The sequence below is a fragment of the Teleopsis dalmanni genome, chromosome 2 (assembly GCF_002237135.1).
Source record: "Teleopsis dalmanni isolate 2A chromosome 2, ASM223713v2, whole genome shotgun sequence".
In the NCBI taxonomy this organism is placed as follows: Eukaryota; Metazoa; Arthropoda; class Insecta; order Diptera; family Diopsidae; genus Teleopsis; species Teleopsis dalmanni.
Window position 1 is genome coordinate 134,502,763 of NC_051847.1, and position 19,904 is coordinate 134,522,666.

Consider the following 19,904-nt stretch of genomic DNA (forward strand, 5'->3'; position numbering starts at 1 on the left):
AAAATAATTTGCATATGAGCAATGTTATTTGAATTGTGATAATATTTTTTAACAATTTTCACTTTATATCAAGTAATTTATCCATCATATGTACAGGGTGCTTCGCAGTAATACATATGTGGAAAGAAAATCTTGGTTCCAGAAATAAAAATAAATTATATATTAAAAAATAATTGACTAACGATGTCAAAGAAAAAAAGTCTTCGGAAACCACAAAAAAAAACATTCTATTATAAAATCGTCAGTATCTCATAATATTTTATTCTTTTATTGAATTAAGGAATCACCCACTAATTTATGTCGATTTGATATGGACCACCTTGCATGTAAATTCCATTTTAAAATAAAACTTGTCGGACCAAATAAAATTTTGTTTCCTAAACCTAACATGTAACATTTTTTCATATGCTCTGTTGATTATCAATGTTTATTTTTAATGTGCTCATTGTGTCCTTCTGTGGTTATACGAAACCTTGTATCTTTGAGATGGTGAGGATATGCTGAAATGTAATCCAACGTGTCAGTTAACACATTATTTATTTAAGTTCCTCTGAGCATAATATTGCAAAATTTGTTGAGTTCTTAACTTCGAATGAAGTGAAGTGTGTCTAGTAACAGCTGTTGAAACTAGTTTAAAAGAATATTTTAACTGAATATTCTCCACATTTGGTTTGAATTATTATATTAAATATTTTATTAAATTTTTGAAAAATATGCCTGATTATATGAAACACAAAAAACATTTGGTAGACCATAAAAAAATATAAAAGGAATAAATATGCTTCAAAATAATATTTCTCACGTAAAATAAGTCAGTTTGTTTTTTTTTGTATATTTTATTCAATTCAATTTAATTTTCAATTCAATTTTATGCAATTTATTAGAAAATGTTTCTCCTTAATTTTTGAAATTTTATATTGATAATATTCCCTCAAGCATTACGACATTTCTTTCCAATCAAAATTTTTATGAATAACTGAAAATTCAATTAAATCAAATTAATAATTTATGTAAATCGAAGTTATTGGTGCACTCAGTTTCGGTTAGGTTGTTTTTTCTATCCAACTGTGGATAGTAATCATTTCAAATCCTAATAATGAAGTTAATTATCCTTTACGCAATTAAACGAATTTTAAATTTGAATTAAAGTTGAAAAAAAAAAGCGCAGAGATTTTTTAAAGTTTTCCGATTTAGAATTTTTATAATAACAAAACTTTGGTGACGAAGTTTTTTTCCACCAAAGGACGAGTGCACTGCATATTCGAGAAACTAAATAGTACCAAGCACAATCAAAAAGGAACGGAAGTAATCTGAGTTCAGAACGAAATTTATTCTGAGTATAAATTGAGTGAATGCAAATTTTCTTTGTGACATCTTTTCGCAGTTGACGTTTTTTTGGTTACCTTAGTTTTGATTTGTACATTTGGGATTATAAGTTGTAGAAGCAAAAACTACTTCACAAACTCTAAATGACGCCAGGACTAAATTAAAGTGATTCATAGTGAGTTTTTGAATGTAGATTGGAATCTTTTCAATATTATAACTTTAACATTAAACAATAAATTTACAATTAACAAAAAATATTATATATAAAATCTTACATAAATGAGTTCAAATGAAATACATATCAGTTCTAATGAAATACTTAATATAAAATTCATATTTATTTTATATATATGAGATATCTTTATATTCTTTTAAATTATGGCCTTAATAGTTTTTAGTTTAGTTCTACAAAATTACAATCTACTCCAGATTTGTATATTTTAGTGTCCAAACCTTCAGTTATCTGCTATATGGAGCTTTGCCGCTTCATGGCTCCATAACTATTTACATGGTTATCAATTCATGTCCTCAATGTATTGCCTAATGAAAATACCTGAACACGATGAAGGCTAGTCACCGCAAAAACGACAAAACAAAAAATGTATATACTTAGCACTATAGATCTGTAATCCATCTGATGGCATACTCTTCTCCCATTCGATATTATATATTACAAAATATAAATAAATAAATAAGAATACAAGCCAGTTTCCGTACGTCCATGTCTCTTTGTGTGAGTGCCTACAATATCAATAGATATTTTAAAAGTCATCAGTCCAGTCCTCTATAGTAGTAGATTCATTAGGGTGGAGAATTATAAAATATGAAATAAGTACGCGTGTAATATGTCAATAATACAATAAAATAAAAATAAAATAATTAAGTTTTTAGTCTTAAGAATTGCCACTTATTATCAGTGGTGCCGATTCTTTATCGGGGTCACTCTTAAATACTTACCTTACACATCTATTATATCTTTTTATATATATAATATAGCCCAATTGAATCCCAAATGTATTGTTGATAAAGTTTGCGATATTTATTTAAGTAAATAATAATGCTTTGGTTGGTGTCACTAATTAAATAAAAATAAGTGACAATAAAACCTGGAACTTGAGCATTGAAAGTTTGTGCAGCCTTGGCTTCAAGTGGATAAACACGATTAGTCATCGCTTCTAATTTGACAGGCACGAGTTCTAAGCCTGGCACTTGCAGTCCGAACAAATTATATACAGAACTATAAACTAATTAAATAAAATTCGATTATTTCCAAAGACCACTGATGAAGAGTACTTGGCAATACTCGAAACAGCGTTGTATGGTCAGCCAAATTTCAATAAATTAAATAAAAAAATTTTTGTCTTTGCCTTTCTTTGCTATTCGAATCGGTCTAACTTTTAAGTAGTTTCTTTCGTCATAAAAAGACACGCCATTATCGGCAAGAAAAAATTTACCTTAAAAATAAAAAAAATAATTTATACAAAAATGCTGCAATTAATGCTGGTTCTAACAGCGGACCGACTACTAATGCATACTAGATTCAACGAATCCCTAGACACTCTCAATAAATACCCTGTGTAATAAAAACAGATCCCTACGTTCAAGAAGTGAAATATCCTTTATAATAACATTATTAATATTCATAGGTATAATAACACCATCATCAAAAAGGGTAATAATTCAAGTATAATCCCTATGTGACTATCACATACCATTTAAATAAAATTCGTTATTAAAAATTTTTTAAACTCATTCCTGTTATTTGTACGCCCATATAATTTGCTTATAAAATTTGATGTACATCAATTTAGAGAGCTTCTCTTAGGATAGCTATTTTCTATTTGTTTAATGATAAATGTTATTTAGAAGTCAAATCGAGCTGAATCTGCCAAATAGATTGGTTGTATTAAATATTTGTACTTTGATTTGTACAAAGTACACTGACTTTATATTTGGCGATGATTTTTTGTTTTGTCACAAACAATTGTCTTCAATTGATCTAAAAGTTAACAACAATAATTTTAGTTCCAACAACATTTCTTATATATCCGAGAAGACTGTGGCTAATACATTTCAAAGCATTTCTAAAACCTTTCAAATAATGTTTCTTCGTCACACTTTTAATGAATGCTGTCAATAAACAGTATTCTCAATCTATATTCTATATTTTTCGATACTTTTCGGTATTGATGTAGTTTTTGAATGTCATTAAAGTAGATCGTCTTTAAATATTGAGGCCAATCAGATGTCTTGAACGCTGGTCATATTTAAGAACCAGACGTACTTATTAATTATTCTAATATTAATCATTTCAGCATTACACTATGGTACATTTTTCTATCGTTAAAAAATACAAATAGCTTATAAATGAGAAATAAATTGACAGGTTGAAATAAAATTTCGTTTCTACTCCTATTAAAATACAAAAATTATAATAAGGCGTTAAAATAGTAGTTCTACTCTTGACATATACATGATATTATATGACATTATAGAAATAGAATGATAAAAATATAAGCCTAATATAATCGAAGTTTTAGATTAATGAGGCTATTAAAGAATGAGTTTTTATGATACAATTAATCAAACCTACGAAGAAAGAAATGTAGGATAATGCCTTTTATTTTCAGAAGTATCTCAACAGGTTATATCAATGTTTGTTTTTTTTTTAATTCGGAAAACAGAGACATTATTAAAATCATTAGCAGATTTCTGATAGGGCAGTATGGGCTGAGATATTAATTCAACTAAATAGACCATGCATACCATTTGTGAATAATGTGATGTAAGATTCCATATGTTTCTACTTTATGAAATATACAAAATACTTAAATTTTAGACTAAATAAACTAAAGATTAGCCTAAATAAATGTTAACTTACTAATATAACAAACTGATCAAAAATAATCGTTTTTGTTTAAAGTTGGTCGGTTAAAACAACTGTGGTTATCATTTGAGCTACCACAGAATCTCGCATAATAGAGATTCAATAATTAAGAATTATTTATAGACACACTATTTCTTTAAAAGAATTTATAAACTAAGGACACTATTGCATATTATTTTATTTATGTCGCTACTTTACACAAAGACATCATTCTGTATTTAATTTTTTCTGGGGAAAACTCATTATTTAAATAAATTTTAAAACGTAAATAATATTTCTATAAATTTTAATTCGTAATTGAAATATTTTTTTGATATATTGTAAATCTAATCTGAACTGAGTACACTTAATGAGATTGCTGTACTTTGTAATTGATCAAAAATTGATTTCCTTCTTTAAACACAGACTTAAGTCATGAAATTAATATAAGATACAAAATATATCTATAGATATTTTTAAAGTTAAGTTCACTAAACTCATAAAAAATGCTTACAATCCTTGTATTCGTTAAAATTAAAATTAATATTTCACAACTACAGAGTAACAGATTTATTTCATCAATTTTATGACTAATAAAAAATGTTTTTCTATGTCATTTCAACCCAAATACACTTAATTGTTGCGTGTCTGGCATCCTAAAGCACACTTACCATATTTTATCTAATGCCTATAATTCATGGAATAATACCCAGAGCAGATGGTTTTCATTAGCCAAAATCGCAATATCCACACAATAGAAAACTGAACTCGGTCAAGAGCAACAATGAAGAATATTTATATTTGCCTTTTGTATTTTGAAGCAATTATAAAAAATGTTCATCTTCAAATTTATCACATTTATGAATTTTGTAAGAAAGATTTTCTTTGGTATTTTTTTAATGCCATAAATAATGCTTAGTTAGTACATAATCTCTTTAATAATTAAACTAAATTCTGTGCTATTGTAATCACGAACTATTTTATTGCCCCACATGAAAATTTGTGACGATTAAGTGTTTACACGTATATTTTTTTATAATATGAGTATATTTTTATGTTTTCAATAGAAGCATTGTGAAATATTTTTTAAATAATTAACGAATTTTTATTGTTGGGATTTGTAGAGATGTGAATTCTAGTTATTTTTCGTTTTGTATTGGAACACAATTAAAAAAATATTTAAATAGTTCACAGTTTTTCTCAACCATAATGTTAAAATCAATTATAATAAATAATTTATTTCCAAATTAAACTTGAAAATTCAAATTTTCATTAAAATCAATCGAAACTTAAACAAATTGGAATAATTGTCCTCTATGAACATTTTCCTACAATTAAAAATAAAACTCATTGTATTCGATATTAATATAACTTAATCTAAATTTAAAAACAAATAATAAATTTAATAAAGGATTACATACACTGTGCTCTTGATTTGGAAGCACTGTGTTAGTATCATATATTGCACAAAATGATCATCCAAATCATCATATGTTCAATTCACATTTTGCCATCTTGTAATATGGATCGCTTAACAACCGCTAAGCTTGTTAAACTGTTCTCATACAACAGTGTTTGAATGACGGTTTTTCGATCATTTTTCGATTGGTTATATGTCACATCTGGTTCATAATCTATAAATTACTTATAAAGAACTATTGCTTTAGGGAGGGATCACTGTATGGTAAGACATGTGGTCTGAACATGTGACAGGCTAGTACTTTTTTGAAAATGACAAAAGTATTGCACAAGCTGTCCATTCTGATCTCTCCAACCACATGATTACCAATTGATTTTTCCGTGCAATTAAAGGCATTGATATAAAAGTCAAGTGGTATTAATAAGATGAAGTAACAGCTCAAACAATATGCCGTATTTTTTACTGCGTAAATTGTCATCACAAGAATTTTTTTTTAATGGGTTATCGCTTTTAAGCGTATAACCGTAGCGCCCAGATGGGTTTGAAATCAAACATACAAAGCATGTTTGGTTATTATAACCAAACATTAAGTAGTTGTAACTATCATTCATATTTATGTGAAGAAAAAAATTAATATTAAATGAAATGTGCTTCTTTTTAATTAATTTATTATATTATTACTATATAAAAAAATATATAAATTACTTATTCCTTAAACTCCTTATATATTGAAATTCCGTACTTGTTGAACGAGCAAACATAACATATGTAACCTTTAATGTTGATATGTCACAGCTTTCATACATTAACTACGTACATCTCTATGTATTAAGAAACTCATAAATAAGTCAATTAATTTGTCTGGTCACTTAAATTTCACAACCAATTTTTAGTATCTTTATACTTTATGCAACAGACAAATTGCCTTTATTATAGGCCATCCAAAAAAGGAAAGAAGCAAAAGTGAATGTCATTTAAGTAAATAAATCTGTATGTCGTCCAATTTTTATACAAAAGTATAAAATTAAAGTATTTACATTATTTTTGTTTACAAGTAAAAACCATGTTCAATTAATTTCATCATGGTCAGCTTGCAGTGAAAAATATAATTTAAATTAATTATGTCCCTTGTTGTACGAGGAGTAAGGATACTCAATAAAAATATTCACATCAAAAATGAAGCGAAGTAAGGTCCAACATATATATAACAATATTACAGTATTTAATTCAATTTATGGTTGCTCTTATGCTCTTAGATAAGGTTGATCCAAAAAAAAATGTTTAACACAACATAAATAATACTGACGTTTTTTGCGTAATTATTTGCAAATAAATATATTGAGTCAGTAAGTCAATTAAATACAAATTGAAGTTCAATTAGTGAAGAAGCTTTTTAGCTACGTAATTACTACTTCATCATGTAATAGCTATACTCAACACATAGTTAATAACTATGTGCTAATAACTATATGCTAATAATAACTATGACTTCAACTAATAACAAGGTAAGATTAAAAAGTATTTGCAATTTCTTTTAAATTAGTATTTCTCTTCATTACAATATTATCTAAGTATTGGTTAAAGTAATTTTACACATATTTATATTAATACATAATAGTTATGTTGACGTCAATACAGGAGATTATTTCACACTCTTCCCACTCGAAGTCTCTCGGTTAATGTGTCTTTCGCTGGACCAGAGTTCCTTACAATAAAATTATTAATTTATTTAAAACATAAAACCTTAATGTCAATTGAAATGGAGATTTATATGTTATAAGATTTACTGTAGCACTCAGATAGTATACAGTTGGTGCACGTTTGCTACTTTCCCACAACACATATCTGCTTTGGATTCTTTTTCTTGAGATTAGAATTAATCTGTAGTTCCCTAGAACGACTTTGTATGATTAAACATGAGCAACAATGGCAACCATTAGTTCGCAAAGATTTTCTTCTCTAGATCCCTAGGACGATTTTGCATGGTCAAACTTGACTAGCAAAGACCAAACCATTGATTCTCGAAGGTTCAATGTCAATCAGTAAACGATAATTCTTAGTATAAAGATATTTGCCTACACCAGGAAGTGCTAAACGCCAAAGTATACCTAGATATCCATCTGAACATACTGAATAATTTGTAGAAATATAGAAAACACAACGTATGAATGTCTTCTTGAATTGGAAAATTTTGAATAATAACAACAAACAAGTGATATTTTGATTCTGATTTCTTTAAGTATAAACTACAAATTAGTCAGCAGTGTCGAACGCCAAAACTACTTACTTCCGCTTTGATAACAAAGGATTAAAATATAAACTGCAACTGTATTTAGAATCCATAATAGCCAGAAATTTTAACTTTTTAACTTTGTCTTAATAAGAAAAATTTTAAAATATAATTACAAATAAATGTTATCAACCAATACTTTGCAGGAGTTTGCAGGAGTGCAACTCCTTACTATAATATACCTAGCGTGACAGCATACACTTCAATCCTTTTTCATTGCTTGTGAGTTATTTTTAGTCGATTTCAATATGCGTGCTCCTGTTTTGTTTTTGGATATTTTTGCTCATAGCCCCAGTTCGTCAAACTCTAAAATTTTACATAGAGTTCAGTTAAAAAAGGCATAGAATAATCTCAAAAGAAATTATAAGTTGTTTGTTAACTCCAGTTCATGCAACACCGATATGTTGCATTCAGCTCCGTTAAAAAATACTTGCAATAATCACTGGAGTTTAATGATATATAAAAATTGAAAACTTTCTCAAAGAAGTGCAATTACCAATGAGAATAATAGAACATATCAGAATTAAAAAGTACTACGTTGTTAAACTGTAGACTCATATTAAAAAATCAGACCTCTCGACCGTATACTGGAAGTAAAGAAATATAACATGGAAATTAAGAGTTCTTGCGAGAAATTTAGTAGTAAAACAGGGAATAATCGTTGTTATGGGTGCGGAAAGATATCTATTGTTGCAACTATCCGTTATCTATCATTTTATCTATGAGTAATTTTAATGAATCAAAGTGCTCTTATCACCAATTTTTATCTGTGCAAAGACAATCCGAACTCCACAAAATATTCAAAATATACAGTACATATTTTCCTTAAACGATAAAGTCTTTAATTTTATTGCTATATACATTATATATATATATATATATTTTTTAAGTTATTTTTTGTTTTTGTTAATGTTTTCAATTATATTTTTTAAATTGGTTTTTTTTTGTGAATATATTTTATTACTTTTTCTTTCCGGTTCTTTTTAGCACCGCAATAGTTGTACTCTTCCTCTGGGTGGTTTTTAATTTGATCAATTTATTTGATTAAAGGGATATTGCATTTACAAAGGAAATTGTGAAATTGTTTTAATTTAACTTTTTTATAATAAATTGTTTTATTTTCTTTTCGAATAGTTTTCTGCTTTTCTAGTTTTCTGGTTTGGTTGCAATTACAAAAGCCGCAATTATTTTATTTTGTTGCTGATTTCATTTCCTTTTCCCATTGGTTACTCCTATTGCACTTTGAAGCACTTAACGTACTGAGATTTATCAGAAAAATTTAGTAACACACTTAAACGTTCAACCATTTAGCTATCTTTTTTAAATTTTTGTTTTTCAAAATAGTTAATTCCAGTTACTAATGGGGTTTCATTTATTATTTTTAATTACAATGAATAATGAAATATATAAATTAACTTGATTTGCTAGATTTAATTTCAATATAATGACGTGTTCGTTAAACTAAAATGCAATTTTAAATATTTTATTGACGTGACTTAGTCGAATAATTTTAATAAAATATCATTTTCTATACATATTAATAATTATATTATTTTCTTTCTATATTAAACTAGTGTCAAATTAGTAATGCTTTAAGTAACAACTAACAAAAAATTATATACAAGAATCGGGAAGGAGAGCCCCATAGTATTATTTTATACATAAAGCCTAATCCAGGGAATGATGATTTTTAATCTAGGCGTGATGTGCATATTACGATCTTTATAGAAAGATCATTTAGCTACGAGATGAGAAAACATGAATTGAAATAAGATTTTGTTAATTGTAACATAATGATCTTATTAATTTCTTGCTCTTGATCTAAAATACAATCTGTACAAATTCTGTGTTAAAATTCAGTATTTTTAAATAATTGTATAAGATTTGAATTTAAAACTCTGATGTCTGGCACATGCAGTCCAACAAATTATATACAAATTATAAACCAATTAGATAAAAATCAGAAAACTTCCTGAAAACTGACTGATAATAAATACTTGGCAACACTCGAATCAGCCAAATTTCAATAAATTAACAAAAATTATTATTGGTATTTCTTCATTACTGTTCGAAAATAACAATTAAATCAAACTAAATTAAAATCAACAAGGATAAAATTTTTTCTTAAATTTTATTTAGGACGTGTGTGAGTTAGGCTAAGTTGATGATAAACCAAATGGGAGATTTTTTAGGATTTTTTGCACTGCACACATTTAGCCATTTATCAACACGTATCGACACATCACTACATTATCGGCACAACTTAGAATTTCCCTCATTTAGAACCCAACTTAGCCTAACTGGCACACGACCTTAGTTACTAAAACAATTAAGTGATAGGTTATATCTTTGTACAAATTTGTCACATTTTCCGATGTTACAATTAAGTCGTAAGGTGTATATATTATATATGTATAGTAATGTTTATATACTTATATATATTATATTTATTTTCACATCAATTACCTTCACAATAACATAAAAAATTGCTAACAAATAAATAAAGTTGCCAAAATTTGGCAATGAATTTATGAAAGACTATTCAAGAACCACAATTATTTATGGACAAAGCAACAAAAAACTGTTTATTTTTAAATAGATTGATATTGAAAATAATTTCCGCTATTTTTCATTTTTCATTGAAGGAGACAGCTTTTCACTTCAATTTTACACTGAAATAATTCAATGCGTAGCCTTATCCTTGATGTTAGTGAAGTGAACTTGCTTTTTTGGAAAGCGCTTTCAGCTTAAAAGCAGCACTTGAGATTTATGTGTATATGTAGGCGTATATATATGCACCCTAATAATGCATAACTATGCTTTATAGTTTCCATAACTCCCAAACTTCTGTGGCATTAAACATACTTGACAATGTGAATTTTGGCACAATGAAGATTTATTATTAAAAATCTCCACATCTTTGGCATTTCAATGAAATGCATTTCAGAAGTGTGAAAAATGGCGTCAAAAGTGCAAGTAAGTCTTTCAGCTCACAAAAGTGGATTTTAAGCTATAAGAAGGAATACATGTTGTCGGGTTCAATATTTAGGGTGAAGAAAATGTGAAATATATAATAAAAATAAAAACGGTTTTTTAGGGATTATAAATTTTTTTAAAATCCGTCATTTAAAAGACAAAAGTTATATATATACACTTATACTTAAATTCGATTTTTTTTTCTGTTTTCATAACTAAGGAATTGTTAGTAAATGCACAAAACAGTTTGATAAATGTTCAAGGCAAGAAGTTCATATTTAAATAAATATACATAATTTTTTTTTGTAGTAAGTGTTGTATAAAAATTTTATATACTTAAGAAATATATTCACTACCATAATATAAAAAATTTTTTTCCTAAATAACTTTTTACGTTTCCACAATAAACTTTATAAATAATGAAACTTGAATCAGAGTTTTCTTATAATTCCTTACTATGACAAAAAAAAAAAAGAAAATATTTATCTTAGTCCTAGCAGAAGTGCAGCCACCGGCAAAGAAAACATGTTGAGACCGGTAAACTACAAAATTGCATTTTGGTCAAACCCGTAAAAATTCGTTTTTATCCTTTTTGAATTTAATGAAATGAAAACATGCAAATGCCTTGTAATACTAAAAAACTGAATTTATTCTTTTACTTACAGCAAACAATCCAAGGCAAAACATTTCGTAGGCTGAACGTTATAGACTCAAGTGATAATTACTACCGCAATTGCATCAACAAACTGTGCCAATGAAAGGCCATGACAGTTTCAGTTATAGCTACAAATTCCGACGACGACTTCATTGGCGCAATTGCGTGTATACAGAAATATTAGGCACTACCAATTGAATGTTGTAAACCGTGAACATTCCGCTCAGAATTGTATTACATACAATTATGTTGCACAATGAACGTGCATAGATATCAGCATCAACTACAGCACAAATAAACAAAGTTGTAGCGACAACATCAACATCAACATCAACGGCAACTATAACCGTAATATTGAAAACTATAACGATACCAAATATGGATGCCATTTACAATAATAACTTAAATTTAAGTCAATCTACATCATTTGCTTATGTTGCCTCCGCAGCGGCGACGGCAGCTGCAGCAACAGCAGCAGCAAGCACTAATGTGGCAACAACGTATTCAACGCAGGAAAACATTTCCTTTGCTTACGAGGAAACGGAAGACAATGCCATAAATCGTTCATTACTGTTGACAACACTTAGTACAACAGCAACAGCGTCGGCAACCACAACAACAATTACAACAGCATCTACTGCTACGGTTACGGCATTGGCCGAAGCTGAATGGTCACATTTCTATGATCTCATATTATCCTGGCAAGGAATTTGCCTGATTGCAGTTTTCTGTACTTTTATTGTCATTACAATTATTGGTAATACGCTCGTCATTTTGGCTGTAATTACAACTCGTCGCCTCAAGACCGTCACAAATTGCTTCGTAATGAGTTTGGCAGTTGCAGATCTATTGGTAGGCATTTTTGTGATGCCACCCGCTGTGGCGGTACACTTAACTGGTAAGTGCAAATATAAAATAAATATTTTTTTTATTAATTTGAATACAACATAAGCACTAGTAATTCTTAATTTATTAATAAAATATATTATGGTAAATTACTTTCCCAATAATATTAGGTGACCTGTATTAATGTAACTAACCTCATTCAAGAGGACGACTAACTTTAAAAGTATTTATATCAATAACAAAAAAAGGAAAACCAAGTAAAATTTTAATATTTATTTAATGAATAAATTAGTTTAGTTAAGGTTCAAGAGTCAGTTTGAGAAATACTCCTCGTATTCATCATGGATCAATTATTTTACTTAAAGACTATTGTTATAAGGACAATATTTTGTTTTTAATATTTTTGATCCAGTTTGTCACTAATCAGCATACTGGAGCTCTGTCACTCTCATGGGCCCATATCTACCTCAGTGGGTAGATATGCCCACAGAACATCGCTAGTTACTCAATACATCCTCTTCTAAGTTTTGTTTTTTAGCTTTGTACAAACACTTTGTGGTACGCGTATTATTTGATAATAGAATATTAGAATATAATATAATAGAATACATATATCTACACAATATAAATATTTGTTTTTTTTTTAAATTGCCACCTAAAGGTCTGCTGTGTTACTGAAGTGCTGTTGCTTTAAAACATTGTGTCTTCTAATAATAAACTTTATTACCTATGTATAGAGTTTCAGTGATATGAGTATTTTAGACTAAAAATATTCTTACGTATCTTGAGACTATTTGATTTTTATCGATTTTAGATAGTTTTATGGAAGAAGGATTTGAAAAGAATTATAGTATAACTTCTCACTAAGAATGCACTTTCGCACAATAGATATGAGTTGAGATATAATATTGCTTTGTTCTAAGCAGATAAATCATAAATCAGCAGTCAGAAATCCATACAACCTATTAACTTAGGATCAATTGAAAGGGTAATAATAATGCAGATTTTAGCTTTACTTAAATTAATAGATTATATAAGTTTGTTAGTATTGGCTTCTAAACAAACATAATACTTCCTCCACTTCCTGGAACAAGAGATCTCATTTTAATTTTTGCGAGAAAATCATAATTTTATAGATATGCAGGTATGAATGTATAGTATATTTCAAAAAATATGTATTATAGATGAAGGATATATAAATATACAATAGCATATTTCATGGTTGTATCTTTGCTACACAGTTCCCATGTTAGTCACTATGTGCGTATAGATCTCGCTCTCAAATCGAATGCTGGAGAGAACAATATTTAATGCAATGTGTGGAAAGTATTTGGAGTTGGTTGGTACTTGACTATTACTAAAGAATCTACCATGCTTCTTTAATAATATAACAGCATCATCATTGATGTTATTTTTTCTCATGAAATATGTTTGCCAAAATTTAGTATTCTATATATAATAACACTTATTGTTATAGTGTATCTAACTTGGAGCTGTAAGTATAAGTTTGTAATTAACTATGCAGGTCGAGAGCGTTGTATTGCATTGAAACTGATTTGGTGCAATATATTTAACAATGCTTAAATAGTCACGATCTATTACAGTGAGTCAATATATAGTGAGTATATTAGTCAATATATTCTACAAGAGAATATATTGAAATTTATTAAAAATATGACATTCATATTTGTATTAACACCTTGATTTTTATGCATGAGTCTACATTTTTATCTTCATTCCTTCAACACCATCAATTCAATCTCACTCAAAATTACCTTTCTCCAACTGAACTTCATCTCAAACTCTATCTTTATCGATTTTACTATATATGGTATACAAGTTCATCATATAGATCATTATACCAGAAAAGGCTTTAATAATGTTATTGTATGAGATTATTTATTTACGAATTATTACCTTAATATTCTATATAAATTGCCAACAAATTATATTTTACTAAAATACAATTGTTACCTCAGTAATAAACATATTATTACACATAATTCCTAAAATTATGTTCATCAAATTTGCAGATTCCTTATTATCAATTACTATACACCTTTTTAAAATATTTTATTTCATTAAAATACAGTACGATAAAAATAAAATTACCATTACACCTTATACTACAATTGCGCTGGTACTTAAATCGAAATGATTTGATACAAAATTCTGCTATGTTTTCTCATATAATTTTTCATAGCTTCCACTAAAATTTTATTAGCTTAAGAATATAAGTAGGTATAGTAGTATTATTAGTTAACCAATTATGTTTATACAAAGAGACCACAGGTAATATAAGTAGATGGTTTCAAGTATAAACAAAGAAACTGGCACTAACATTTAATAATCTAATAAGTTAAGCTAATAAGTTATTAAATTTTAAGTTGAAAAAAAATCTCCACAATCCTGCAGCAAGTATTTATGAATATGTTTAACATGTACTAATTCTTAAAAATATATTATTCTAAAAATTAATAAATAATTATGAAAATTATGAAAAATAAGTATTTTTATAACAAATTATGAATTACCCATAATTTGTGGTTATTATTTATCTTTAAAGAGTTATGACAATTTAAATTATTTCCTGTATCAATTCTTTTCTTAAAATATTTATCTTAACTCACATTGCATATTAAATCCAATATTGTCAACAAATGACGTTACTCATACGCACCGGTGTACACATTTTGTAAATGCTGAGAAATTTTCTTGTTAAAAATATCAGAACGTATTTGTCGAACTCATGCTGTTATGGATAATATTTAGTTGCCCGCTGTTTGAATAAATAAAAATAAAAAACAGATGCTGGTAATGTGAAGTATTGTTCATTGTTGAATAAAGTTAAAAATACCTAATTTAAATTTTAAAATTTTCACAGATTATAGGAATAAAAATAAATTTATTGTCTTTAACAGTTAAACTGAAGTACCCGCATATAATTACTGTTTAAAGTGTTTTGAGGCTATCTAAGAAATGCAACAGTACGCAATGTTAGGGAAACCATTAATCAGTAATTAATTTATTTCCATAAACTTTTTAATTAATTTCAGGACATATTTGTTATCTAAAAACAGCTTCAAATATACATGCATATTGTGTTTAAAAACAAAAGAGTAAGGGAATGAATAACAAAAATTTCGTCTTATTTATATATTTTACCATTTTTTGTCTTTTACTCAATATTCAGTAATGCATAAAAATCCATGAATCATTTCCCTGTTGGATAATACAGATTTTATTACATTTCATTCATCTTTGCTTTGCATAGTGTGCATTATTTTTTCCTGTTGTTTTTTATATATTATACCTTCATCATTTGTATTTATAAGACAAACAATTTTTATGTATTAGGTATCATTCACCAAATGTTGCTCTTCATTGTCCTTTCTTATATTCAATTGAAAGCATATAAGTTTCGTGTCTGCCTTCGAATATCATGGAAGCTCCTTCTATAATAAAAATTCCTTATTTGTTGAGCAACAATAATAATAAACAAAACTCTTATTATGTTACACAGAAATACTGATATCGCTTGTAATATCAGTAAATTTGAAATGGGTTTATATTATGTAAATTATATTTGATTGTAGTTGTTTGAAAAATTGTAAGCAAAGGACACGTTTAGTAAACTGTCATGAGTTGTCTAATTATATTGTTATTGATGTCTTATTGATATTAACTGATTTGTGCCTTCTATGGTCATTATTCATTCAATGAAGAGTAAACATTAACTAAAAACAATAACAGACATAACAAAACTATTTTATATTGATATAAAAAGGTAGTCGCTAGTAAAAATTGTCAAAAAGAAAGAATTTGAATTTATTCCAATTCGGTACTTCTATTTATATTAACATTATACAACACCATTCACTAACTTGAAAATCTCGTCAATAGTATAACAAAATCGTAGCAGATCTGTGCGTATACAGACTGCATATTGCAGTCATTGAAAAGAGTGAAAGAGATTTATCAGGCACAGAGGTAGGCTGAGAGCAAGATGGGATGAGACCGTGTGTGGTAATGCAAACAAGGTTGTAGTACTAAACTGGAAGAAAGTAGCAGAAAATCAGGACAGATGGATGCAGATTGTGATGGCGACCAAGGGTAACACCGGACTGTAGTGCCAAATAAGAAGAAAAGGAAGAATTTATTCATAAGAAATCAGAACAGTATTCCTATAATAATTATAACAAAATATATTTCAGCGTAATTTATAGAAATTTCAGCTTTGATTTTAAACTTTAGAGAAGTAACGAAGTCGAAACTATACTCCGAAAATAAAGGAGCAATTGCAGTAGTAATCTTTCTTGATGAATATTTTCCATAAGAGACAGAAATTTCCGAAAATACTATTAATAAATAATGAATATGAATATTTTCAAGACTTCAAAGACTTCTATTTTTCAAATGGATATAAAAAGATAAGAATATCGTTGCGGCGAGTGTATGAAGCTTCAAATGGTTCCTGAAAACTTTTGTAATAAACCAAATACTCAAGTTTTCCCATTTATCTGATTCTTACCAATTATTAGAAATTTAAACATATATAAAGTTGTAAAAAATTATATAAGTTCTCAATCTAGATCTTTTGATTGACTCTAGAATCGAGTTCTTGATTAAAATAATAGTTTGTAATTAAATTTATATTTTAATTTTTCTTTTATATATAATTCTTAATGTTTTACGCTGTTCAGTCATTATTATATTTAAATAACCCACATATAGTACATTCGGACAGTTTATTTCTCATTAATATTTACATAATTCATATTTCCTCTGAAGATTTTTGATAATAATTTTCTTTTTTACATATGTAAGTTGATTGCACTTTTCTTTATTTCATTACTCTTGACATTGCAATCAACCGTAATTCATATGAACATTTTTATATTTTTCTAATGACGCAAAAAGTCACAATATTTTTGTGATATTTTTGTGGCAACTGCTTATATAACAGAAAATATTGCACACTGGTTTTGGATTTAAAATATTTTTACGTCATAGTGATGTGTGTGATAAACTATGTTAGAATATAAAATTCATTATATTAAAAATTCTGCTTTATAGAAAATGATTCATTTTTATAAGACTTAAGAACAATAATAAGAACATTAAATCAACGTTCAGTGGTTATTAGGTATATTACATAAAGCCACTAACCGAAAGTATAAAATTAGCATTTGTTCTAACCAAAAAAATATATTCTACTAAATAGATTACTAAATAGATCCACTAAATTTTTAGTGCAGCGAATTTTTAGTGACAATATCGCTGGTTTTTAGCCAGTATGTGTTTTGTACATACATTCATTGGTTTGTTTCTCGAGATATTGCTAAGATGTCTAACTTTAATTTTTAATAATTTGAATTGACTACCAAGCCTCACAGATCATGTCATATTGCAACATGCAATATCAGATTATGCATCCCTTTCTTTTTCTTCATGTAAGATCGTATTTTTGTGGACAGACCTAAGATTCTCGACGCTTAAACATTCGCCAAGCTGTAGTGGGACTTTTGAAAATACTATTCCGACAAGTCATCGAAAATTATTTCAAAATTGTTCTGCACTGTAAGTTATTCAGTAGAGGATATTTCAATAATCCCAATAGTCCCACACCCAATAGCAAAGCCTAAGCAATATGTTGAAGTAAAAGTGTTATCGGAATTTCAATCGTAAGTTTTGTTTAGTTTAGGAACCACAAAATGTATAACCTTGTAAACGCCGTTTACGTGAACTGAAGTTGTTTCATGACAATTGATCAAATGGTTGAAGCATATGTCAACACGAGGGGTAAAAATAAACGCACAAATTATCGGGAAATTATTTTAGTGGGAGCACAAAAACTTTGGATAGATGAGCATTTCGGTCGCAGGAATTGGACATTCCAACAGGAGTCAGCACCATCGCACAAAGAATGGCTAAAAAACAAAGTTCCGTACTTTATTCCATCAACACAGTGGCCACTGTGTTCATCTGATATAAACAGTTTAGATTTCTCGGTCTGGGATATTTTAAAAAGTGAGGTTGGCACTAAAAAAATACCAAAATTTTGATCATTTGAAGCAAGCGCTAAGCAGAGCATTCCAAATGCTAAAATACCGCAAAGCCACTTGCGGGCAGTGTGCGATAGCTTCATTGGCTGTTTGAAGGCCATAATTTGTGATAGAGGTGGCCATATTGAACCAAAATAAATTAACTCAGAAATTTAAAGTTTGTTTCGCATATTTTCATTTATCTTTCATTCCTTTATCTTTAACAAAAATAAACTTTGTTGCAACAACCCTTTCTTCTACAACCCTGGAGTTTGCATAACAACTTAATTATAAATATGAAAGGAATTTCTATAGATAACACATGGAAACTTCAAGTATATTTGCTTTAATATTATATTTTGTAATGTTACAAATTTAAAATACTCTAGTAAACAAACTTCCCCAACACTTTTAAATTTCCTCAGAATCACACTGTAGATTTTTCTTAAACTACTTAAAATTTTACATAGAGTCATGTTAGTCTTGACTCTAATGCTACATTGTCGCAACTGTGGCATTAGAACGCAAAAAACACGTTGATCGTCATTGTTTAAACCAGAATTGCAAACAGCTATCCTGCTTAAGATTCCTAGAGCTAACACACACACAAGCATACCAATAATCATTAATGCGAAATCATGGTATCTGCACGTAATCATGTCCTTAGATTTTGCGTCAGGTACTATTCGATGTGTATGTTTATGTGTGTGGTATTGAAAGTCAAATTACGGAAAAAACCAAGAAAATGGCAATAAAATTGAAAAATAAAAAAATACGAAGTAAGAAACGCCGAAGTGCGGCACTAATGCAGTGGAAGACAGAAAAAACAAATTTCTATTGAGAGCTTGGCAAGCAAAAATGATATTGGAAATATAGTTGAATGTAAAAACAACACCGATACAATGTAGGTTAGAGTACGTTTCATATACGTTCCACTAACATTATTTCAAGATTTAAGGTGTAAAATGGTTAGCAGCAAATGTGGACGTTATAAACGCAACAATGTCTATAATATTTTGTCCATTTCGCTTCAAATGTTATTTCATTTTATATTACCTCATCTTATTTTATTTTATTCAACTACTTACTGTGTCATTTTAACGATAAGTACTAAAAAATTGTCCATTCATAAATTAAGTGGATTTTTATATCAAGCTAAACATATTGAGCACTGACATAGATGCTTACTGTTAAGCTTAAGCACTGTAAATGTGTGTGATTGCATTGCACTGTTATGTACATAAGTATGTTATGCTCATACGGCAATGTGGGAAGTAAATTGTCATCACTTATATTGCGTTTGTATGGGTGTGTGTGTGTGTAAATGAGTCCATTTTTACGTTTGACTGTGCACTTATTTCACATTAAATGTGAAATACAAATTGTATTTTTATGTGCATGGGAAACGGAAATGCTGTATATGTGTACGTGTTAATGCTCATTCGCCTATGAGTGTATGAGTGTATACGTGTAAATGTGCT

The 19,904-nt window shown here is 28.2% G+C and overlaps 1 protein-coding gene across 5 annotated transcripts in view; it reads left to right on the forward strand.

Annotated features, from left to right (window-relative positions):
• The window catches only part of LOC119686022 (5-hydroxytryptamine receptor 1D), a 97,443-nt gene that overhangs the window by 34,556 nt on the left and 42,983 nt on the right, over positions 1–19,904 (forward strand). For all 5 annotated transcript variants that reach the window (XM_038100471.1, XM_038100474.1, XM_038100476.1 and 2 more), the window contains one exon: positions 11,544–12,431. In XM_038100471.1, the coding sequence (XP_037956399.1) occupies positions 11,912–12,431 (520 nt within the window). In that variant the 5' untranslated portion in view covers positions 11,544–11,911. The remainder of the gene's footprint in view (positions 1–11,543; positions 12,432–19,904) is intronic.